The sequence below is a fragment of the Lepus europaeus genome, chromosome 2 (assembly GCF_033115175.1).
Source record: "Lepus europaeus isolate LE1 chromosome 2, mLepTim1.pri, whole genome shotgun sequence".
NCBI lineage: Eukaryota > Metazoa > Chordata > Mammalia > Lagomorpha > Leporidae > Lepus > Lepus europaeus.
In genome coordinates this window covers 166,531,025-166,556,671 of record NC_084828.1, presented here as the reverse complement: position 1 = coordinate 166,556,671, position 25,647 = coordinate 166,531,025, and the positions used below count along the sequence as shown (strand labels likewise).

The 25,647-nt window shown below is 37.1% G+C and overlaps 1 protein-coding gene across 18 annotated transcripts in view; it reads right to left on the bottom strand.

Moving 5' to 3' along the window:
- The window catches only part of RBMS3 (RNA binding motif single stranded interacting protein 3), a 1,606,934-nt gene that overhangs the window by 73,625 nt on the left and 1,507,662 nt on the right, over positions 1–25,647 (bottom strand). For all 18 annotated transcript variants that reach the window (XM_062215492.1, XM_062215511.1, XM_062215613.1 and 15 more), the window contains one exon: positions 2,155–2,265. In XM_062215492.1, coding sequence (XP_062071476.1) covers positions 2,155–2,265 — 111 coding nt within the window. The remainder of the gene's footprint in view (positions 1–2,154; positions 2,266–25,647) is intronic.

The window sequence follows — 25,647 nt, the reverse complement described above, 5'->3', positions numbered from 1 at the left end:
AGGAGAAAAGCCTAGAGGAAATTTAGTGTTACAAATAAGCTACAAACTTAAAACTTTTATTTTCTAAGAAAGGGAGAGGTATATTATTGAATTATTAGTATTACCAGCTAGGTAAAAGCAATCTCCTATAATTATGTTCTTGCTGCAAATGCTAAAATATACACTCCTAATGCATATTATTGAATCAATAAACACTATAATTCTTAGTTTGTTCTATATATTTTAGGCTATTTTTTCAATTCCTTAAAGGATTTGGTGCTCTACTCAGTTAATCTAACTCTTGTATGGTTAGTAGTTCACACACTCAACCTTCAGCAAGTCTGCTAGCTTTGCTTCTGATTTAAAGGTGTCAGACTTACAAAGTATCTCATCCTGTGCTTTCTGACACTTCTATCTCCCTCTTTTAGCAGCTTCCAGGTTGTCATAAAATACAGAAAAATCCCATTGCCTCACTCACTCAGAATTTGTGTCACTGAAGGAGGAGGCGGTGGGTAGGGAAGGCAGTCTGTAATGGGAACTTGAGAAACTTCAGGTCTCCTAATGCTGTTCTTGATGCCTCCTTTATCAGTATTGTACAAAGTGACTATAAATAACTCTTACATGTTTCTAAAAGGGATAAAACATTATATCCTCAAGCTCTACCTCCCTGATAAAAAATAGCAGTATCATCATCCACAGTTAAAGGTAGTCTTCCATATGACTTCTAAAATTCTTAATCATAAACTTAAGAAAACACTTGATCTAACCAAAGCAATCATATAGGTAAATAATCACCAAGTGCTTGTCACAGGTTCAGCAACTGAGGTCTTAGAGATAAGTACTACATTCATGTAATAGAACTGAATCTCTTTATTGAAACAGGGTGGCTCTTTCCATTAAGTTACAGGAGTTTTCTTCCTATTTAGAGCATATTAGGGAAGCCTCAGAGGGCATGTGAGGATCTTCTTATATGGCAAAAGAAATCTATGAGTCAACATCATGTATTTAGCAACCAAGCCAATGCTATAAGGTAAACTCCTTATACATGGCTAGTGAGCATGGTGTCCTTAGCTATTTGCACATGATGCCTAACACATTAAGAGTGACTGAGAGACAGCAGGCTGAAAGATACATAATTGTATAGTTGAAGGAGTTCCACATATCATCAGGTTCAATATCTCTACTGAGATAGAGAGGGAAGTTGAGGCCAGAAGATATCATTTTTTCTAAGGACAGATAGCAACAATGGACTCAATGGAAGTTGAATCTAGTGTTCCTGACTTCTACTGCACTGCTCTTTCTAAAATATTTAAGCTGCTTCATTCAAAAGAATTTTTTTACATCTTTAAAAGTGACAAGATTATCTATACTAACATTTATGGAAAACAAAACTTTTACTGATGGTGTCACGTGAGAAGTTTGCTGTGCTGTTTTCACTGTTCTCTATAAAAAATTTCAATATTCTAGGTAATAGTAGATATTTACCTCCTTGAATATTGGGGAAACTGACTTAAAAACAAAGTTTTGCCCCTTATTTTAATGTACCTAATTAATATAAAATCAAAATCGTAACAGGCATTTTTCAATAGATTTTCATTTCTTTAGGAGAAACAGGACTAGTGAAAAACTACTCCAACCTGAAAGGTTAAGCACGTTAGATTCCTTTCCTTCTTTCACCATCATCTGTATCAACACATCCAGAGAAAGATTAAAGGAACTCAATTATACCAAGATGTTCCTGACTTTCTATTGACGTATACATTGAAAGTAAGAAGCCTGTTAAGTGAGTCATGGAGTTGGCTCCTTGCTTGTGGATAAGCTGGGAAAGATCTGCTGGTTGAACTACAAGCATTTGGGGAAAGAAAATGAGGCTCAAGTATATCAAAGCCCAAGGTCTAGATTTGCAGGTGTGTGAAAAATGACACCTTTGCAAAAACAGATACTGTGCATGATGCTCTGTGTTGTAAGAACAGGAATTAACTGAATATAAAACCAACTCAATGGATCCCTTAGCTTAACAAGGTGATAAATTTACCCTGGAATTGAATATACATGCAGAGCATAGCTTATTCTTACTTAAGTCTAAAAGTGTGTTCATCAATGGTGCTGAAACAGTTTGACTCTGATCAAGGAAGTCAATTTCAATGAAACAAGACAAGCAAATCTTCAACTTACCGTTCCTGTTGTGCCCAATGACAGGTGATTCATCTGTTGTGTCAGGGGACCCATCATGTTTGCTGGCTGCATTGACATAGGATGGTCCATTGTTGGTGTAATCACAGCACCCTACAAACACATACAATGTACATCTGACAACAAATTCCACGGGAAAGAAGCTTAAAAAAATACAATAAATGGTGCTAATGTGTTAAATGTGTTTTTACTGAAAAAGCTGATTCAAACTTAAATGATTTTTATGTCAGTCCACCTCAGTTTGTGCTTTTCTGAATATGTGGCGTTAAAACATCCTTTCCTTTGATAGGATTTATCTGTGATATGTCTAATATCGGTCATCTACATTTCCCAAAATTTATGTAGAATGCATTAAAAGAAACCATATAATATATACCCTCTCTGCTATTATTGTAAATATAAACTTTTCTCATCAATAAGAACATTCATGGAGAATTTGTTATATTTTATGATATTAAATGAAATCTTGAGTTTATGTCTTTCATCCATGATTCATATAGATAATTCTTAATCATGCAAATGCAATCTATTTCTAGGAGGACAGTGAAAGTCCAGATGGGTTTCCTGATAAGATCTCACTGAAGAACATATTAATATCTAATGTTGATGATCTAAAAATCTAAGTTACTATTTCCCATGTCTTTTCCTCCTAATCTTTTGACTATTTTCTACCTCTCTATATTTTTGTTACAAGAAAGGTGAATATTGAACTCTATTAAAGCAGGTTAAATGTTTATGTCCTTTGATACATTAAAACTTCCAAAAAAAGAAGCAAACCTGTTAAGATTTTTAAATCAGATGTTAGGAAAGGTATACTTCTAGAATATATCCTTCAATTTATATTAACTGTTGAGAATACAAGAAATAATAGACATTTTTAAAGCTTCCATCCAAACACAATGTGTCATATGCCTAGAGAAAGATGGAGTCAGGCCATGTATGTTGTCATTCTTCCTCTACTACTCTCATTTAATGAGCTAATTTGGAGAGGGAAACAGTATTTTTTTTAAAAAAGAAACAAAATTCAAAAGCTCTGGCTGGATGGAATCTTTGAGATTATATAATTCCAGTGATTTATTTTAGAGATTATAATAAAGGCAACGGCTTATGACCTACCAACCCATTGAAATACCCGATTGTAAAATGATTATGTATCTTAATCAGTTATTCTTTCTCCAAAATATCTTCCACACTATGTTTTCTTCCATGTATGTAAATACTTTGTAGAAACAGAATCAGGACAGATAAATGTAAATGACAAGATCTCAGCACTCAAATTAATGACCCACAGGCAAATGTTTCCTAACGTTTGCACAGGATGATCAAGACCTCATGGTTTTATCCATATCCAACTTCCTGAGTGTATCTGTGAAGAGATCAAGATACCATGCAGCCTCTCCAATGAGCTCCTCAACATGAATTTTGAGAGATAATAGAAATTGGGCCAAATAACTGTAAATGCTTGATAAACAGTGACATTTGGACTTTTGAGCTAGAAGCAATCAGGATACATCTATGTAGTGTTATAGGTATGTAGCTTGTAAATACACACAGCAGTGCATTTGTATCCTCTGAATTTCTTGATGCTTCTGTGAATTGTCATTCACCAGGATGCATCTTAAATTAAATATATGATAAGGTAAGCTATTACATAATTATAATTCTGCCATGTCACTTTTTCTCCCTGCTGCCTGAATCTCTTATGCAAAAGCATCTTTAATTTTCCCTTTCTAAAAATGCTTACTGGCCTTCATTTCAAGAATTTTTTTTGTGTGCCAGACCAGAAGTAAACCCCTCAGGCTCCTCTTAAGGAACTAAGGTTTTTCTTAAATCACCTAGGGAGAGGATAAATTATAAAACAGCCTCCAAGTTAAGATGGAAGTCTTAAAGCATTTTTTTTTAACCCAAACTGGCACATTCACAACATTCAAACCTCAGAATGTGCAAGATTCCAGTTCTTTACTTGAATTTAAATTTAGGCTACCTTAGAATAATTGTTCCTGACATTCCAGCATGAAGTTAAACTATCACAATCTTGGAAACCCCTCAGTCAGCCTGTTCTAGTCACAGATAGGATCATTCAAATACACTGGTGACCAACACCACATTGTGTTTGGTAAGGGTACTTTCTTCTCAATGACCTGGAGTTTGCCCACTAACCAGGGTGTGTGAGGTAGATTTTGATCGTTGGGAGGCAATATGCAAATGAGGCAGGTGAACGTGTGACAGATCATTCACAATTCATACCTGAGAACAGAAGGACTGAACACTTGCACTTGGAATTAATTTAAGAAAGAATTTATTTTCATGGAAAGCAGTGTTGGGCGACTCATTTGATTTTGGAAGTCATAGAATGAGTGCTGCTTCTGTGTATTCACCAAAAATCTGACCATGAACGAGAAGGCTGGGAAGATGTCTGACATAATTTGGAAATGCAAATAGCAGCACTAGGAACCGTGTGGGAAGCCACGTAAAAAATTCCTTTCCTAAGCAGACTAGTTACTGCAAAGAGAAAATCAAATAAGGATTCTTAGAAGAGGACATATAAGACTACACATCCTTGTTCAGACCCTGTGAAAATGTTCAATGAATAAGACATTTCCACACATTATTTAGAATATAAAACCTTTCATCTCAAGGGAGTGGAAGAAATTTAATGAGTAAGCTGGAAGCCATTGACAGGAACCCTTTGGAGAAATGAATTTTCCTGGTGATATTTTATTACAAGGGACAAAGAACTTTCCAAGTCTTGTGTGTTGGTTACCTACAGGCAAGAGTGGTATTCACCACTCACTTTGCTTATCCAAGATTACAGAATCTCCTTTGTAGTGTGTTGGACAAGAAAAAAGGAAGAAAAAGAAAGGAAAACCCTTATGCTTGTACAGGCAACTCTAATTGTGCCTCATTAAATACATTGTCAAATCCATTCTTACTCAATGCGTTTAAGTCATAGACTGAAGAGTGTATTGTGACAGATGTTGCCAACACATTAAGGGTAATTTCGTTGATGTGAAATGTATAGAATGTGCTGCCTGACAGAGTCCACTTTGCAAATAGCACAGCAAAAGGAAACAGATTTTTCATTTTAACATCTTCGGATGTCTGGGTTTGCTCAATGTTTAAGCTGTAAAGAAAAGTATTGTAGCATGCTGTAATTCCACTGCAAAGCACAATGACCAAACAGCTGACAAGAACGTCTGGCCCGTGCTAGCCCCTACGTCTGCAAAACAAAGCTGTTCCCACTGAAGACAAAGAGAGAATCTGGCTGTTCTTGTTCTGAAATAAACAATTCCAACAGCTATTTGGGTGAAGTTTCCAAAGACCATCATGTGTGGAGTAAATATAGTTGACATAAGGCCAGAAAAGCATCTGGGTCATTAACCTTCTGCCAATATTTCAAAGAAATTGTAAGTCCTTAAGAGTTCATCAATATTTTGATTTCCCAATGGAACTAGAGGACCATTGGCAAATTGGATAAAATATGTGCAGCTTCTCTCTCATTAAGAGCAGGTCTAACTGCCTTAAAACCCACATTAATGCCAGAGCACGAGCTCCAATGAGAACTTGATGTATTCATGTGTGTGTGTGTGCCTACACACACTTAAAGAGTCCTGTTGGGGACAGAAAAAGAAAAAAATGGGGCAAGAAATGTCCCGTTAGAAACATTCACTAATCCTCAGCCACTTTGAGAATTTCCAAACCAACATGGAGAGACAACCTGACTTTCAAAAATTATGTTTGAAATCCAGAAAGCTGTGGCAAACATGGTAGCCCTCAGTTTTGAAATCATGTTATAATGATCTGAGGTAAACGTTGGATGGAAGGGAGAAGATGAACTACCAGGTAAGCTGGAAGCCACATTTCCCTAGAACTCCATTTTAGCCCATAATTCCTTCCTCACTTCTTTAACTACACCTTTCAATATTGTACCTTCCAAGCAGGCAAACATTGTGTTTAAAATATTAATAACATTTATATATAGGAATTGAATTCAGTGGATACTCAAAACAGTCTTTGTAAATGAATTTATATATATAAGTACCACTAATTGCTCAGTTAATTTAAAATGATTAATATTTATCAACAGTTTTATTTAGATTACTCATTGTATAAGGGTTGACTTCATATATGGTTTGTTCTCTATTTAGTGTCTACAATGCTATCCACATAATAAGGCATACAATATGTGGTATATGAATCTTTGCTGGAAGAATGATGAAAGAAATCAATTCTAAATCAAAAGCTATCTAGAAATGCTATTTTGAGGTTACTATTCAAAATGAAACACTCTGGGGCAGGTGTGTGGCACAGTGGATATGCTATTGCTTGGGACAATTGCAACCCATATCAGAGTTCCTGGTTGCAGGTCATGGCTCTGCTCCTGATTCCATGTTCCTATTAATGTGCACCTTGGATAAAGGCTCAAGTACTTGGGCTCCTTTCATCCATTTGGGAGACCAGCTTTGAGTTCTGAATTTCTGCTTTGGTCTGGTGCCATCCTGAGTGATGTGGGCATTTGGGGATTGCACTAGGAGTAGATGGAAAATCTCTCTCTCTCTCTCTCTCTCTCTCTCTCTCTCTTTCAAAAATAAATTAAAACTAAGGAAAACTTTTTTTTAAAAGGGAACATTCCAAAACTTTTGAGAAAACTTATTCTCAAAAAAGATGGCTCAGTTTTAAAACGATGATTCAACTCAGATATGCATGCATTTATAATATTTTCACCTAGCAAACCTTTAAGGACAAGATCTGAAATTCACTTTATGTGACATGTGCAACCAATGACATAGATATGTAAATGATAAAATAAAATGTATTGGTATATGTGCATAAAGCAATGGTTCTCAGCCCAGAGCCATTTTGCTACATCTAAAGAGATTTTTTTTTTTTTTGTAATTGAGGAACTGAATTTCTCTTTCCTAAATTTGAACAGCATTAGATGGAATCAGCATGCTGTCTGGACTGTACAGCTACATATCAGTACATATGTACCTAGTGTTATGATATTGCAATACATTAAATATAGAAGGGTTACATACATAGTTTGCCTAACAGAAGAATATCTATTAGTTATAAAAATAGAATTTTTCTTTTCTATTCTTAGTTTAAACATTCTTAATTTCAGGTTACTTTGATTCAGTTGCCATTAACTGGAGGTTTTTTTTTAAATTATTACTTATTTAATTGCAACACTAAAAGACAATACAGCCAAGTCTTAGAATCTTAAGTCTACACTATGCCTATTCAAGTGTGAATACAATTTCAATTATTGGATAAGTACCTCTTAATACAATAGTGTCATTTGAATGAGAATATAAAGTAAATATGTCACTTTGAAGTATCTCTTACTAAAGGAGGTATATAGATAATAAGTATGCTCAAAAATGCATTTTAAAATCATTTAGTCTTTTGTGCCTAAAACTAAAGAAATGTGTTTTATAGTAGCTTCAGGTGTTTCTACAAGCTTCTTCAGGATTCTAATGGAGCCAAGTGACTTTTAAATATATCACATTATTGATAGGTGGTTTTGTTGATTGAATGTGCGATAGAACACTTAGGATTTCTATCATGAATTTTGTCCACATTAGTATAAGAATTGATACTATGGAAATTTTAAAAAGAATTTCACTATACAGGTGGGTTTCTGTGTTTTTTCCCTTCCATATTTCTGTTTTAGGAGATCATAGTTGCTGAATCAATGGAAATCTTAACTGTTCATACATAGTAAGATCAAGGGCCTCTTCATCAAGTGTCCTATGGTTTCAGCAACAAGGGGTGGACTTATGCTTGTCAAGCTCTGATTCCAATCCTATAACCAAGGATTAGATGTCAGCTGGAAATACCTACCACCTATAACCATGTGTGTCAAAAATCCACGTGGTGTGGTATAAATGATGTGAAAGAAATTAGACCATTTGTATGGAAAACTCATGGTGTAACCTATGTCCTCTCTTTTCCCTCTTCAGGGTTCTTGTGGCATATACCATGCCATATTGATGTATTGTATAGTTTCAAAACAGTACACAAATGGGTTAATCAGAATTTGTTTCACCTACTCCCACACAATGAAAACCCCTGGTCTGGCCGGCGCTGTGGCTTAACAGGCTAATCCTCCGCCTTGCGGCGCCAGAACACCGGGTTCTAGTCCTGATCGGGGCGCTGGATTCTATCCTGGTTGCCCCTCTTCCAGGCCAGCTCTCTGCTATGGCCTGGGAAGGCAGTGGAGGATGGCCCAAGTCCTTGGGCCCTGCACCTGCATGGGAGACCAGGAAAAGCACCTGGTTCCTGGCTTCGGATCAGCACGATGCGCCGGCTGCAGCGGCCATTGGAGGGTGAACCAATGGCAAAAAGGAAGACCTTTCTCTCTGTCTCTCTCTCTCACTATCCACTCTGTCAAAAAAAATTTAAAAATTAAAAAAATTTAAAAAAAGAAAACTCCTGGTGTCTAACCACCAAATCTATTGCATAATAGAAAATATTAGTGATAGGAAGAACAGCTTCAGACCTAACTGAACAATAGCCAAAAAAACTATACGTGCATTACTTTGAAAAACAAGTAGAATAGATTGTCGTTGTTTTTGTGCTAAGTGTGGAAATGAGGAATGTTGTGTTAAACAATCTGTTCTACTGAAGTGAAATCTAGTTCTTTTTTTTTTTTTTTGCAGGTATCAACTTTATTACTTAAATAGCCTTCATAAATTCTTTATATTATCATCTGGACCCATGTTGCTTTGTTTTTCCTAGTAAACTCCCAAATTCACTTATCCATGATCATGAAAAGTATTATGTTAACTTAAATCATTTGTAAACAGTGATGCCTGGTTTCTAAAGTCCATGTCATAGTTGGCAAAATCCATTAATTGATTACTTTAGAATTTGTTCTACTAATTACCTTGTTTTGCAACTATGCTTTTCATATTGTAGTCACTGGACTGTGTTTGTTGAATGGAATTGGCACCTGAATAAGTGTTTTTAAAATTTTTTTTCTTCTTTAAGGAATATAACTTCCTGCATTTAATGTATAGAGGTTTGGAAATATGATGATTCTTTACACCCTCTCTCCCTCCCAGCCATACTCCCACCTTTCTTCTTCTTCCTTCTTCCTTTCCCATTCTTATGTTTTGAGATCAATTTTCAGTTACTTGTTATATTCATAATACTAACTCTACACTAAGTAGATAGTTCAGGGATTAGTACAAAGGAAAAAAGAACAACAGAACAAACAAGAAACAAGAAACAAACAAGAAAAACATTCTTCTACAGTCAAGGCAAGGACTTTTCAAAATCATAGCATCTCAAAATGTCAGTTTCGCTACTATAGATTACATTTAAAGTACTCTATTAGTTTGAGTACTCTATTACTCCCTGACCACAAGTCAGGGAGAACATATGATGTATTTATTTTGGGGATTGGCTTATTTCTCTAAGCATAATGGTTTCCAGTTGCACCCATTTTGTTGCAAACGACGGGATTTAATTTTTAAACTGCTTTGTAGTATTCCATAGTGTGTATACACCATAATTTCTTTATCCAGTCTTCATTTGATGGACATCTGTGTTGATTCCATATGTTAGCTATTGTAAATTGAGTTGAAATGAACATGTGGTACAGATCACTCTTTCATTTGTTGATTTCATTTCCTTTGGATAAATTCCCAGGGGTGGAATCACTGGGTCATATGGTAGGTCTATATTCAGCTTTCTGAGATATCTCCATAGTGTATTCCAGAGTACTAGTTTATAGTCCCACCCACAGTGGATTAGTGTACCCTTCTCCCCACATCCTCGCCAGCATTTGTTGTTTATTGATTTCTGTTTGAGAGCCATTCTAATAGGGTTGAGGTAAAATCTCATTGTGGTTTTGATTTGCATTTCCCTGATGGCTAGCAGTCCTGAGCACCTTTTCATGTGTCTGTTGGCCATTTGAATTTCCTCTCTTGAAACACATGTGTTCAAGTCTTTTGCCCATTTTTTGACTAAGTTGTCTGTTTTGCGGTTGTTGAGTTCTTTGCACTCTTTATACACCCTGGAAGTTAGTCCTTTGTCAGTTGCACAGTTTGCAAATATTTTCTCCCATTATTTCAGTTGCCTCTTGTCTTTGCTGACTGTTTTTTGTAGTGCAGAAGCTTCTAAGTTTGAAGTAATCCCACTTACTAATTTGGGCTTTGATTGTCAGTGCTTCTGGGTTCTTTTCCAATAAATCTTTGCCTATGCCAATGTCTTCTAGGGTTTACTTTATGTTCTCTAGTAATTTGATGGTATCGTATAATAGATTTAGGTTTTCTCTGCACCATTTGTTGAAAAGACTGCTTTAACTCCAGGGGTTGCACGTCTGTTTTTGTGCCAGTTCCAGGCTGTTTTGATTATAACTGCCCTGTAGTAGGTCTAAGGTCTGGTATCATGATGCCTCCAGCTTTGTTTTTATTGTTTAAGATTGCTTTATCTTATTGGAGTCTCTAGTGTCTCCATATGAATTTTAGCATCATTTTTTCTTTTTTTTTAATTACACTAGTTAATTTTATTTAATGCATTGACTTTTCCCTCTATTTAAAGTTTTTTTTTCTTTTTTTAACTTTTATTTAATGAATATAAATTTCCAAAGAACAGCTTATGGATTACAATGGCTTTTCTCCCCCATAACTTCCCTCCCACCTGCAACCCTACCCTTTCCCGCTAACCTCTGCCCTTCCATTCACATCATTTTTTCAAGATCTGAGAAGAATGTTGTTAGTATTCTGATTGGGATCATATTGAATCTATAAATTCCTTTTGGTAGTATGGATATTTTGAAGATGTTGATTCTTCCAATCCATGAACATGTAAGATTTTTCCATTTGTTATGTCTTCTTCTATTTCCTTCTTTAATGTTTTGTAATTGTCATTGTAGAGATCTTTGATGTCCTTGGTTAAATTTCTTCCAAGGTATTTAAATGATTTTGTAGCTATTGTGAATGTAATTGACCTTAGAACTTCTTTCTCAGCTATGGCATTGTCTGTGTATACAAAGGCTATTGATTTTTGTGTGTTGACTTTATATCCTGTTACTTTACCAAACTCCTTTTCAGGGAATTTTTTGGGTTCCCTATATATTGAATCATGTCATCAAAAATAGGGATAGTTTGACTTCTTCCTTCTCTATTTGTATCCTTTTGATTTCTTTTTCTTGCCCTATGGCTCTGGCTAAAACTTCTAGAACTACATTGAATAGTAATGGTGAGAGTGGGCATCCTTGTTTGGTTGTGGATCTTAATGGGAATGTCTCTAATTTTTCCTCATTCAGTAGAATACCTGGCTGTGGGTTTGTTATAAATTGCTTTAATTATGTTGACAAAGTTCCTTCTATACCCAATTTGCTTAAGGTTTTAATTTTAAAAGGGTTTTGAATTTTGTCAAATGCTTTCTCTTCATCTACTGAGATAATCATATGGTTTTGGTTTGTTAATGTAGTTTATCACATTTATTGATTTTTAGATGTTTCAACATCCCTGCATACCAGGGATAAATTCCACTTGATCTGGGTGAATGATTTTTCTCATGTGTTGTTGGATTTGATTGGTTAATATTTTGTTGAGGATTTTTTCATCTATGTTCATCAGGGATATTGATTTATAGTTCTCTTTCTCTATTGTATCTTTTTCTGGCTTAGGAATTAAGGTGATGCAGGTATCATAGAGGGAGTTTGGAAGGATACCCTCCCTTCCAATTGTTTTGAATAGCTTGAGAATAATTGGAATTAGTTCTTTAAATGGATGATAGAATTCAGCAGTGAAGCCATCAGAATCTGGGCTTTTCTTTGTTGGAAGGGTCTTTATTACTGATTTACTCTCCATCTTGGTTATTGGTCTGTTTAGAATTTTTATGCCTTCATGGCTCAATTTTGGTAGGTTGTGTGTGTCCAGGAATCTATTTGTTTCTTCTAGGTTTACTGATTTGTTGGCATACAGTTCTTTGTAGTAATTCCTGATGATTCTTTTTGATTTCTGTGATATCTGTTGTTACATTTCCTTTTTCATCTCTGAATTTGTTGATTTGGATCTTCCCCCACTTTTTTTAGTTAGTTGGGCCAATGGTGTGTAAATTTGTTTTTTTTTTTTTTTCAAAAAATCAGCTGTTCATTTCATTATCTTTTCTATAGTTATTTTTTTGTTCAATTTTATTTATTTCTTCCTTAATTTTAATCATTTCTTTCTGCTTACTAATTTGGGGTTTTGATTGTTGTTGCTTTTCTAGGTCCTTGAGATGCATTGACAGCTCATTTATTTGGTGACTTTCCAGTTTCTTGATGTAGGCAGTAACTGATGTAAAATTCCCTCTTCACACTGCTTTTGCTTTATTCTATAAGTTTTGATATGAGGTATTGTTATCTTCATTTGTTTCTAGAATTTTTCTGATTTCTCTTTTGATTTCTTTTACAACCCGCTGTTCATTTAGGAGCATGTTGTTCAGTCTCCATGTGTTTGCATATGTTCTAGAAATTCTTAAGTTGTTGGTTTCAAGCTTCAATCCATTGTGCACAAAGAAGGTGCATGGTATGATTTTGATTTTTCTGAATTTGCTGAGACTTGTTTTATGGCTTAGTATATGGTATATCCTAGATAAAGTTCCATGTACCGCTTAGAAGAATGTGCGTTCTTCCACTGTGGGGTAAAAGTTCTGTACATATCCATTAGGTCCACTAGGTCCATTTGGTCCATAGTGTCGATTAGCTCTGTTGTTTCTTTGTTGATTTTCTATCTGGTTGATCTATACATTGATGAAAGCGGGGTGTTGAAGTCTACCTGTTTCTATTGTACCAGAGTCTATGTCTCCCTTAAGATCTGTTAAGAATTCTTTTAGATAGCTAGTTGCCCTGGAATTGGTGCATATACATTTATTACCATCATGTCTTCCTGTAGTATTGATAACTTAATCATTACATAGTGTTCTTCTTTTTGTCTTTTAACAGTTCTTATATTAAAGTCCATTTTATCTGATATTAGGATGGCTACTCCTGTACTTTTTTTCCCTATTAGCATGAAAAATCTTTTTCCATCCTTTCACTTTCAGTCTACATGTAGATTTATTGATGAGGTGTGTTTCTTGTAGGCAGCAAACAAACGGGTCTTGTTTTTTTACTCTATTTGGCAAGTCTGTATCTTTTAACTGGAGAGTTGAGGCGATTTACATACAAGGTGACTATTGATAGGTAACAACTTGGCCCTGCCATTCTTCCATGAATATTCCCATCATTTACTTTGGATTTCTTCTGTACTTGTACTGGGAGATTTTCTGTCTTTGCATTCTTTCATGGGTGATGGCTCTTTCCTTTTGTGTTTCTGTTTGTAGCACATCCAGTCAGTGGGGGCAACCACAGCAGTTCAGGAGCAGCCAATGAAGATGGTCTCCACCATGCCAGCTGCAACCCACTTGGCAACAGGAGGTGAGGTGGAATCATCCCTGTGTAAGGGAAGTGCCACCTGCAGGACTCTCCTCTGCACCCAGCACAATTGTGAAGTGAGCAAAGCTGTGGCTGGGGGTAATTGCACACCTTTGATCCAAAGATTGTATCAGAGAGAAAAACCTGTATTCCCCACTGAACTCACATCAGTCTCCTTGCAGACAGGATGGGCTATTGGGGAGGAGTGCCCCACTGGCACTTCTGACATGGAGAGCCCTGGTGCTGAGAAAACTTTATGACTGTGTGAGAGGAGACAGGGTATAACTGGTTCTGGGTATTCAAAGAGTGCTGCTGCACACCCTCAGAGCTCTTTGGTCGCCTAGAGCAGCCCATAGCAGAGGGAACCATACTCAAAGAAGGACTGCACAGATACTATGTGCAGTTCGTACTGTGGTGTGGGTGAGTGTTGAACACACTGGAGGCTAACACCTGGGTGTTCTTCAGTTTGGAGGAGAAGGGGTGGTTGCACCAACAGAGGTGACCATTCCTCTCCATCCAGTTAACCAGAAGAGAGCTACCATGCCCAACGTGGGTGTCACCCTGAATACCTGCCCCATACTGGAGGTAGGTTCAGGGTACCCTGTTAGCTTAGTTCCCATAGTATAAAGATGGCACACTGTCCAGTTTCCCCTCTAGTTTTATTTCGCCAGCACATCCGCTCGAAGCCTCTTCATCCACCACACAGTACTACTCATCATTCTTTGACTGACCTTACTCTCTCATCTTTGTGGTGTTTAGCAGGAGCATTAGGCACCTACAACAGGTTCACTGTGGCATGTAGAACTCTTGTCCAATGCTAATGTAGGCAATGTCTGCCCTGTGATCCAGGCTGTTGATGACTTGTGTTCCTCTTTTTTTCACATTTTGCACTCACCTTGCTCATAATCTAAGTTCATAAGCATCATTTAGGACTCTTTATATGCTTATCTCTTTTTTTTTGGTAAAGTGTACTTTTATTTGGAGCAGGAGAATTTTCCTTACATAGAGTTAACATTTTTAAACACCTTAAGACAAACTATTCAAAAAAGCATTGATTTCTGAAGTCTTGCTTAAGTGGTTTTCTGTTCTATCTTCTCATTATTACAAATATTTGCTCTATAAATGAAAATATATATGCTTATCTTTTAATTTCCTGGAAGTCATGAAACAGGATAATGGTGCTTCCTAGTGAATGGCCCTGGATCATCACACAGAGCTCATCAGGGTTCTTGTGATTTTTAAGGAAACAAGAATGAGAGCTCTGTGCTCAAATTCACCAAGAGGATTCAATTGAAAAAAAAAAAAAAGGAAGCATTTTCTTGACTGAACAAAAAGATGGACTTAAAAAGATCTATCTGGGTTAGTGTTGTGGTGCAGGGGGTTAAGCCACCTCCTGCAATGCCAACATCCCATAAGAGTGCCAGGTTCAAGAACTGGCTGCTCCTCTTCCTATCCAGCTCTCTGCTTATCGCCTGGGAAATCAGTGGAAGATGGCCCAAGTCCTTGAGCCCCAGCCACCCAGGTGGGAGACCCCAATGAAGTTCCAGGCTCCAGGTTTTGGCCTGGCCCAACCCCACTGTTGCTGCCATCTCTCTCTGTAACTCTGCCTTTTGATCTGCTTTTCATCATTTAGGCAGCTTGAGAGTCCCACACTACCAAAGAAACTTTAATGTACATTCTGTAGAAGAATCACATATACCAGACTAAATGCAGAAAAATTTCCATTCTCACAACCAATATGCATTGTCACAAATCCAGTCTACACTGTTTTTATCAGAGCTTTAGCAGGCCATGAACTATTTTAATAGCTAAGAATCGGTTCAGGATTCTTGCGAAATCTTGCCATAGAATAACAGCAGAAATGCTTTCTTCACTTGGTCAGCAGTCTCTTTGAACACCTCCACATGGATTTTCAATGTACAGAGACTTCCAAATGCAAGCCAAATGCATGTTGGCCTATTGCAGGCCAACCTGCTTCCAAATGTAAGACAAGTGGGGTTCTCATCAGATGTCAAATATTTATGGTCCCCATCTTTTGTCTGGTAAAATGTTTTTTTGTTTTAGCTAGCACTCAAGACCACGAGCTGTCAGAAAACTTCTCGTTAGAACCTTCTCTTTGCTGACAAGTTGGCCAACAGACATGGCTGCAAGTGAGTCTCAAGGTCTTGCAGGCTCCCATTGGTGAATGGACCTGGGAAATCATTTCTCAAACCACAGGGGTTATCAGGAGAGAAAGCTGCCCATTATCATCTTCAGGCCATGGTTCATAGTGTGAATTGCCTCAGTGTGTCACAAGGCATCACAAGGCTATTAGCAGAAAAAGCAGCTATTCCTTGTCCTGTAGTTTGCTGCAATTTGCACTTGATTTTGTGGTCCCTCAGAGAACATTTCTGGGGTATTTTTTTGTCCTTTCAGGCACTTTCCGAAATTCGCCTGGTTATAGCTGCAGTCAACCAGATGCAAGGATGCAAGGGAGAAAGGCCAGCCCCATGGCAGAGCTAATTTACTTCCTTGACTTTCCTGACATTAGTATTCTTGTTGATGGTGTGTGTCAATCTCAGAACATATCTTACTAATGTGTTTGGGAATCTAGTTCTGAGCTGAAGCATGTCCAGACAGAATGAGAGTCTCCTAAGTTTACTTCTACGTCATCAGCCAACCAGGACAGTATTAGCTGGGAGCTTAGGGAAGGTCCTCAGGCTCACTGCACTCCAGGGAAAGCAGCAGTTCCATGGGGTCCCCAGGGGCGTGGCATTCAAGGTAAAGTGGAAGCAGCTTTGCTCTGCTCTCTGTGTCTGCTAGGGCTCTGTTTCAGTGGATGTTGTAGAGTGTTATTTCTGAAGATATACTTGGTTTGATGCTTAATCATTTTGCTAATTCCTTTTTTACTTCTTACTTGAGGGCCAGAGAGCTTGACATCACCTCAGTGACATTAATATGCCTCCTTTTTATAATCACCAACTGCCAGAGGTATTTAGCTCAGATATTTGTTTCCAAGGGCTTCTTCTTTTTTTTTCCATAAAAATCTCCTTTAATAAATAAATAAATAGCTTGCTTGCCTATTACATCTCTTGATGGCAACCCTCGGACTGAAAGCTTCATTCTATTCAAATAGCATCTTCTGTATCATCAGTGAGCTGTCATAGCTGAGTGGCAGGAGCTACAATGCTCAATGCCCTGTGATTCAGTAATGACAATATCTAAATATTATGGTAAACTTGATGTCTATGCTGCAAATATAAATATGAGGGGTGAAGCATCTGCTACTTGGTAAGATCTGGTGTTCTTAATCAAAAGTTATGCAATTAGTTTTAAAATAAAATTTTGTAAAAAAAAAAATAATTCTTGCCTTGGTCTTTGTCCTGAACTCACTCAGATTTCCCATTGCTCACTGAATCTAGAATCCAAGGCATCACAAAACAACCATGTCTCATTCCAAGTATTTTCTTTCCCTCTCATCCTCAGAGTATACTCTTTCTCTTGCACTTTATTCTTGAGACGATATGGGAATATTCATGCCACCTTCCCTACTCCTTCTTGCTCATCATCCATAAGAATCCTGTATTCAATGCTTGTCAATGTGGCTCAGGAATGTGTCCCAATCTGCTCTCTCTTCCTTTTAAAATTTCTCATTCAGATCTATCCAATTACATCCTGTGCTGTACCCTTGCCATCCACAGCTGTGGACATTTATTTTAAATAATTTCTCCACACATTATTAATTTCCCACAAAATCAACACTGTAGAATTCAAATTATTGAAATAGAATTGAATAATTAAAACAAAAACAAGGTAAAAGAAAACAGAACAAAAACAAGACAAAAATCTCCTTGTTTCCTTGGCCCTCTTGCTGTGAGATCAAGACCTGTGGCTAATCAGAAGAATCTGCACTGAATTAGATGGGGGAGGCAGTTGAGAATACAGAATAAGTAGGATCACAGTACTCATATTGCTGGCCAGGTGGTAGCAGAAGTAGCACAATTCCCTAGATTGCTTCAATGGAGGCCATTTCTCCACCAGAGCAGGGCAGTGCGGTTTGGGGCACAGCAGTGGCCATTGAACCCCCTTTGTTCATGAACTAATGTGTCTAGAACTTTTTGCACACTGCTATTTAGCATTCACTTTCTATCAGATTAATCTATTATAAAGATTCCTCTTTCTACAGCAACTATGAACTAAAAATGATTTATGTGAGACAAAAATAAATGCTAATTTCATTTGTTTTTCATTTATTTTCAAAGGTAGATGGCATGAGAAAGTAGGCTAATGTCATTCTATCAAAAGTAGTTCACTAAGATATTGTTATTCTTTCTTTCTGCTCATTGAAGAGAAACAAATGACTTTAAGTCTACTATCTGATATTCAAATTTGAAGTGTTTATCACCACACAGCCTCAACAATATACCATTTTTATATTACCTTTCACAATGTCTGTACAAAACAATGGGGGACTGTAAGTACATTAAAGTCAACTTATTGCAGAATCACTTTTTCTGACCTCTCAGCCACCAGCCAAAATTATACTGATGTATTAAACTGGTTCCTAACAATTTCTCTTGGATCACTTTAATACATCAGCATAAAGTTGTTAGGAACCAGTTTTTCTTCTGATTTTTCTCTACCACCTTGCTCTTTTATCATTTCTGCTTTTTCTTATAGATTCTATGTGGGATAGGCAAGGAAATGAGCGTTCAGCAAAATCAGGAGGTTTGACTAGCATCAGAGGTTTTCAACACACACACTTGCTTTATTTCACACAAAGAGCAAGCCTGACGCCATCTGCCCGCCAACAACTACATCTTTCACTCCCATTATGGAATCAGAACCGCCACCACCCCTCCCATCATTAAAAGACAATCTTCAAAGACATGTTGTTTTCGATTCTCCCCACTCCGACAGATGTTTTCTATCATCTACCTCCGTATGCTAGCTCATCTGTAAGGGACTGGCTACGCTCAGCAGCCAGCTGCAGAGAGAGCTCCGTTGTCATCTGTGGCCACTTGTGTTCCCTTCTTCTGACCTCACTCAAGAGCACATCCAAGAGCGTGAAAGACAAACAGCCCTGATAACTTCCCTGAATACATTTCTAGTTCTGTGCAGGAGTTGAGCTCCCCTTTCACACATGCTCTGTGGGAAGTATGGAACAAAAGAGAGGCAAGCTTATTTGAAACCCTCAAATGTCACCATGTTAGCCGACTGAAGCAATCCCTAGATAAACGACCAATGAAGCAATTGCATCTGTGGGCATGATCCAGCTGAAAACATCTGGCTGACTCCATACCACTGCAATTGTCTGGAGTAAGCATAAGTCAATCATGTATTTTGCTTGCATAAAGTTCCCAGAAGGAAGTGTTCACACCACTCTCTCATCCAACACTTTGAAAAACCATGAAGAGACTGTAACTCATTTCTTAAATGGATAGAAAATCAACTTGAACTGCTCTGTGGCAGAATTATATTAAATTATTTTTTTAGGAACAAAAGTTAATCTTTTCAAAAATCTGTCTTGGCTTGCTTTAAATTTACAAAACTAAATTTTCAGTAGAAAGAATTACATTGGAGGAAGCCACTGAAATTATAATCTGTATGCTGAACTGTACACAGTGTTAAGAGTCTAAAATACTTTTTTAAAAGACATTTTGATTCTTTACAGCGTTTAGGATCAAGAATATCAATCCATTAATCCATTCCCCCAATACTGACTGCCTACAATATCTTGCTGAGAAAGAACTTTGGATTAACTAACTTTCATGAGTCCTAATGAAACAAATTTCAAAGATGGAATGCAATGTAACAAGAAGATTAAAATTTCCCATGGAAGTAAACATCACAGATGATACTCTATCAATTTCTATCTCCATTTACTCTAAAAGTTTGGCTGATGCTATGACTCAACTCCTGGAGTCACTGGCGAGACCCAAGTCCTGTGTCTCTTCATATACATGGAGACTTAATTTAAGTTCAGAAGGCCTGGAGCAGGAGCTGTGGGTCCCCAGGCAGCAGCCTGAGATTGCCAAGTGCCAGGCTGAAGAACTGAAGCTCAGCAGGAAATGGTTTTTAAAAACGAAGGATAAAATGTAGACATCCCAGATTGTGTTTAAAAGTGACTTGATGAGTATCTTAGTTATTAGGGTCGAAATTGCCTTTATAAGGCCTGGAGCCCTGAAGTCTCAAGAGATGGGTGGCTCACCTTGGAAGAAGTGTTAGCAAGAATTACATATGCTGCAAGTTCTGCTGTCAATCACAGCTCAGCCATTAGCTCTGATCAATGCCAGCTGTAAGCCCATTTTACTACGTCATGCCTCCTGGCAATTTCGCCTGTACTGCAAAAAGAGTCCTTCAATTAATAGCTTCTACTATTTGTATGACCATGGAATAGGAAATAGCACTAACCCACATCTTCTAAGAGGCTATGTATTCTGGTTATAGTGGTTATTTTGTAAAATTAAAAAGTCAAAAAGTCTAATTAATAATTCCATGGTTTCTTCATAGAATAAATCTAATAAATATTAATATCTAATGATCTTAGTATAAGGCCTTCTTTTTGAAAAATTAGTTCTACAGTGTCCCCAAACAAAAGCAATTCAAACTTAGTTAAAAATAATGAAACTTCAGTTGTTTCTGTAATTTTTAAAATATTTATTTCTTTGTGTACATTATTAGTGGACATCTTGAAAGTCATTTTTCAAGTCACAAATAAAATTTACATTAAATGACGGTAGTCACATAAAAAATGATGACTTCAGTCCACTCTGGTGAGTATAGCTAATATGAACTCAATCAGGTAAAATGATATTTTTAAAGATATTTTTGAATAATGTTAGTTGTGTGCAAGAATTTCAGAAAATGATAGACATATTTTATTTACTCATGGTTTTTGAGAACAACAAACACAGTGTTTAATTTGACATTTTTTCTAACATCTAAATTGTGAAAGCTAGTAATCATAATTGCCTGTTGATTCACATTTCTAAATTCCTCTAAGTGACAATGTGACAATAGCCTCTCAAATTTTCACTTAACAGACTTAGCAGAAGATATTTGCTAGTCATTGCAACTGTAACATTGTTCAGCATTTTCTTTGGTTTCATTCACCTTTGGGGTTATGATTTAATTTTAACCTTGTATGGCTGATTTTCAGCAGGTCAAGGAGAATCTTGCTTCTTATTACTACTGCGTGTGAACTCCCCCATGACTCAGAACTCCAGAGGTTGGGAAGCAGTTTTCTCCTAGGTGTGTTGAAATAACTAAAGAAGCCAATAATGGAATGTCTGGCCTTCCTGAGGTGGTCTACAGCTCTACCATCCAAGATCATATTACACCAATCAAATTATTCCATAGTTACTTTCCTTAGAATCTGGGAGTTTGAAGAAGCTGGGAGATCATTAGAGTGAAGTTTATCAAGAAACTGTCAAAACAGTTGACAATCTACATAGCTTAAAGGAGCAGGCACAGTTGGGTCAGGCACCCATCTAAGCATTGTTCAGCCAGGACTCTGTTCCACAGAGAGATGGAGCCTGAAGCCATCCAGAATTCCAAGTCCCTGAAAGTAGTTCTGGGAGGGAGTCCCTAGGTCTCTCCCATAAAGAAGTCCCAAATAGTAAAATAAAATTGTCCCAGATAGAGAAGTCAACAAAGATCTGTTTATTTTGATGTTGATACTAAGAGACAGGAAATTAGAATGAGAATACAGCGGAATGGTGCCCAGAAATTGTAACCTGGATTAGCAACTGTAGCAATGAGTCCACAAACCTTGCACTAAGCCTGCGTGACACATGCCTGTGGAGTCTGCTTGCACACTGACAGTTGAAAACACATGTCCCCACAAAAGCTTCCTTCCTGTTCTCTGGTCTTGCCCATTTCTTATTTCTTATTTCTTGGGAGATGATGCAGTCCCTTATGCCATACATATTATATAATACATATAACATAAAATATACATATATTTTCACTTAGTGAATTGTGAGCAAGTCAATGAAATTCACTGGATTTGCTTCTGTACTACAAAATTTCTACATTTTCAAATTAATACCCTTTCATTAGTATAGGGTTAAAAGTAGAACTTCATAAGTAGCTAAAAATGTTAAATGGGAAAAACATTTAAAAATAGGTAGGGAACACTCGATCTTAATAATTTTGTCATTTTTTTAGTATTCTTTTTTATTTATTTTTTAATTTTTTTAACTTTTATTTAATAAATACAAATTCCCAAAGTACAGCTTATGAATTACAATGGCTTTTCTCCCCATAGCTTCCCTCCCACCCACAACCCTCCCATCTCCTGCTCCTTCTCTCATTCCATTCACATCAAGATTCATTTTCAATTATCTTTATATAAAGAAGACCAATTTAGAATATTTTAAGTAAAGATTTCAACACTTTGCACCCACACAAAAACACAAAGTGTAAAATACTGTTTGAGTACTAGTTATAGCATCACTTCACATTAGACAACACATTAAGGACAGAAATCCTACATGAAGAGTAAGTGCACAGTGACTCCTGTTGTTGACTTAACAAATTGACACTCTTGTTTATGGTGTCAGTAATCACCCTAGGCTCTTGTCATGAGTGGCCAAGGCTATGGAAGCCTTGGTGAGTTTGCCAACTCCAATCTTATTTAGACAAGGTCATAGTCAAAGTGGAAGTTCTCTCCTCCCTTCAGAGAAAGGTACCTCCTTCTTTGATGGCCCGTTCTTTCCACTGGGATCTCACTCACAGAGATCTTTCATTTAGGTGTTTTGTTTTGTTTTTGTTTTTGTTTTTTTGCCAGAGTGTCCTGGCTTTCCATGCCTAAAATACTCTCATGGGCTCTTCAGCCAGATCCAAATGCCATAAGGGCTGATTCTGAGGCCGGAGTGTTGTTTAGGACATCTGCCCTTCTATGAGTCTGCTGTGTATCCCACTTCCCATGTTGGATCTTTCTCTCCCTTTTTTATTCTACCAGTTAGTATTTGCAGACACTAGTCTTGTTTATGTGATCCCTTTGACACTTAGACCTATCATTATGATCAATTGTGAGCTGAATTTGATCACTTGGAATTTTGTCCTTTTTTAAAAAACAATGTGAGTATATGAAAATAGGAAAAAGTTTATACTTAAATTTTATTCTTTTTTTTTTTTTTTTTTGACAGGCAGAGTGGACAGTGAAAGAGAGACAGAGAGAAAGGTCTTCCTTTTGCCGTTGGTTCACCCTCCAATGGCCGGCGCACCGCGCTGTTCCAATGGCAGGAGCCAGGTGCTTCTCCTGGTCTCCCATGGGGTGCAGGGCCCAAGGACTTGGGCCATCCTCCACTGCACTCCCTGGCCACGGCAGAGAGCTGGCCTGGAAGAGGGGCAACCGGGACAGGATCAGTGCCCCGACCGGGACTAGAACCCGGTGTGTCGGCGCCGCAAGGCGGAGGATTAGCCTAGTGAGCCGCGGCGCCGGCCTTAAATTTTATTCTTAATATTTATTCTTGCTTTTATTTTACATAATAAATCGTATCTAATATAATATTGACAAAATATTATTACTTAATGAGTAACTAATTGTGTTTTAAAGCAAAACTTACTTAATAAGTGAGGTTTTAGAAAAAATAAGAGACTTTTCCAAAAACAAAACTAAATTAAAAATTATCTAATGCTTGAAATTATTTACATGCTGTAATAATAAGCTGTCTTTAAGAAAGAAATTGAAAAGGCTTTTTGTGTTTGGTCAGACAATGCTCTAGTTAACACAGCACTAAAAAAATAGTAACATTCTTTAATATATTGTTCTTTCTAGAGTTTTCTCATAGTTTTTAATTATGGGCTTTATCTAAACTACCTGTTGTAAAACACAAAACGGACCATTAAATTGATAAAGTGAAATATCTCCAAAATATCCATATTTTGTGATCCATAGCCAGTGATTACACAGATTATAAAATAAGGTATATTTATTTCAGAAAATACTCTCCAGCATTATATAATTTGGGGATATAAAGAATTAAATGATGATATTATTTAAATGACAGTTCCTGTTAAACTCAAAGCTTTTAACTGTGTAATAAAACTCCTTTCCACTTAAAATATGATGGAATTTCTAAAAGAAATAATTCTTACGCTAATCTAATCAACATTAATGGACACAGATAACATACTAATATTTTATATTCTATGTACAGAAGGACCCAATCATAATATTTCTATTAGTCTGTCAACTTGATTTACTTGGGATTAAATTATAGAACCTGAAAAATGGAAAAAAATTAATGAAGAATCAAACCAGATATAATGAAATAGAATTGGTGTTAACTGGATTGAAACATACCTATTCCAGCTCTGCCACCTACTTATGTGTTATTAGAAAAGTCAATTAACCTCTCTGAGCCTCTTTTCCTTCATCCATAAAAAATTATTCTACAATGTTCACGTTTATCTTTTGTCACAGCATAGTCAATATTACAACGAGCCCCATAAGAAGGCAGAGCCAAGGACTTCTCTGTAACAAGAGCTAGGGTATTATTCCAGAAAATACAAGACTTATTTTCCGATTCCTGGAATTTTTGGAAAGCTAACAAATTATTTGTTAGATTATAGAAGAAAATAAAAATTGTACATACTTAAGCACATTGACAAGCTCTTTCAGGCTAAGATACTAGTGACAACAAATCCTTCAGAGGACAGCTGAGAAACATGCTCATTCTGCTAGGTGGGTTGGAGTGAAAGGATGTTTTCTACTTCCTAGGATCCCTCTTTAGGCTCCCATCAAACACATTCCTGTGCACACACACACACACAGAGACACAATGTCCAGGCCCACTAGTATATGACATCAGTGTCCCAAGTATCTTTTTTTTTATTAAACTTTTATTTAATGAATATAAATTTCCAAAGTATAGCTCATGGGTTACAATGGCTTCCCCCCTCCCATAGCTTCCCTCCCGCCCGCAACCCTCCCCCCTCCCGCTCCCTCTCCCCTTCCATTCATGTAAAGATTCATTTTCAATTCTCTTTGTATACAGAAGATCAGTTTAGTATATATTAGGTAAAGATTTCAACATTTTGCCCATATAGCAACATCAAGTGAAAAAACTACCATTGGATTACTAATTCTAGCATTAAATAGCAATGTACAGCACATTAAAGACAGAGATCCTACATAATTTTTTTTTCAAATTAATTAATTTTCTATGCCATTTCCATTTTAACACCAGGTTGTTTTTTTTTTTTTCATTTCCAATTCTCTTTATATACAGAAGATCACTTCAGTATATAATTAGAAAAGACCTCATCAGTCTGTGCCCACACAGAAACGCAAAGTATAAAAATACTGTTTCAGTACCAGTCATAGCATCACTTGGCTTTAGATGACACATTAGGGACAGATCCCACATGGGGTGTAAGTACACAGTGACTCCTGTTGCTGACTTAACAATTTGACACTCCTGTTCATGGCGTCAGTAATCTCCCTAGGCTCTAGTCATGAGTTGCCAGGGCTATGGAAGCCTTTAGAGTTCTCTGACTTTGATCTTATTCCGATAAGGTCATAGTCAAAGTGGAGGTTCTCTCCTCCCTTCGGAGAAGGGTACCTCCTTCTTTGATGGCCCCGTTCTTTCCACTGGGATCTCACTCACAGAGATCATTCATTTAGGTCTTCTTTTTTTTTTCCATGATATCTTGGCTTTCCATGCCTGCTATACTCTCATGGGCTCTTCAGCCAGATCTGAATGCCTTGAGGGCTGATTCTGAGGCCAGAGTGTTATTTAGGACATCTGCCATCCTATGAGTCTGCTGTGTATCCCACTTCCCATGTTGGATCTTTCTCTCCCTTTTTGATTCTATCAGTTAGTATTAGCAGATACTTGTCTTGTTTGTGTGATCTCTTTGACTCTTAGACCTATCAGAGCTATCAATTGTGAGCTGAAATTGATCACTTGGACTAGTGCGATGGCATTGGTACATGCCATCTTGATGGAATTGTGTTGGAATCCCCTGGCACATTTCTAACTCCACCATTTGCGGCCAGTCCGATTGAGCATGTTCCAAATTGTTCATCTCCTCCCTCTCTTTTTCCACTCTTAGATTTAACAGGG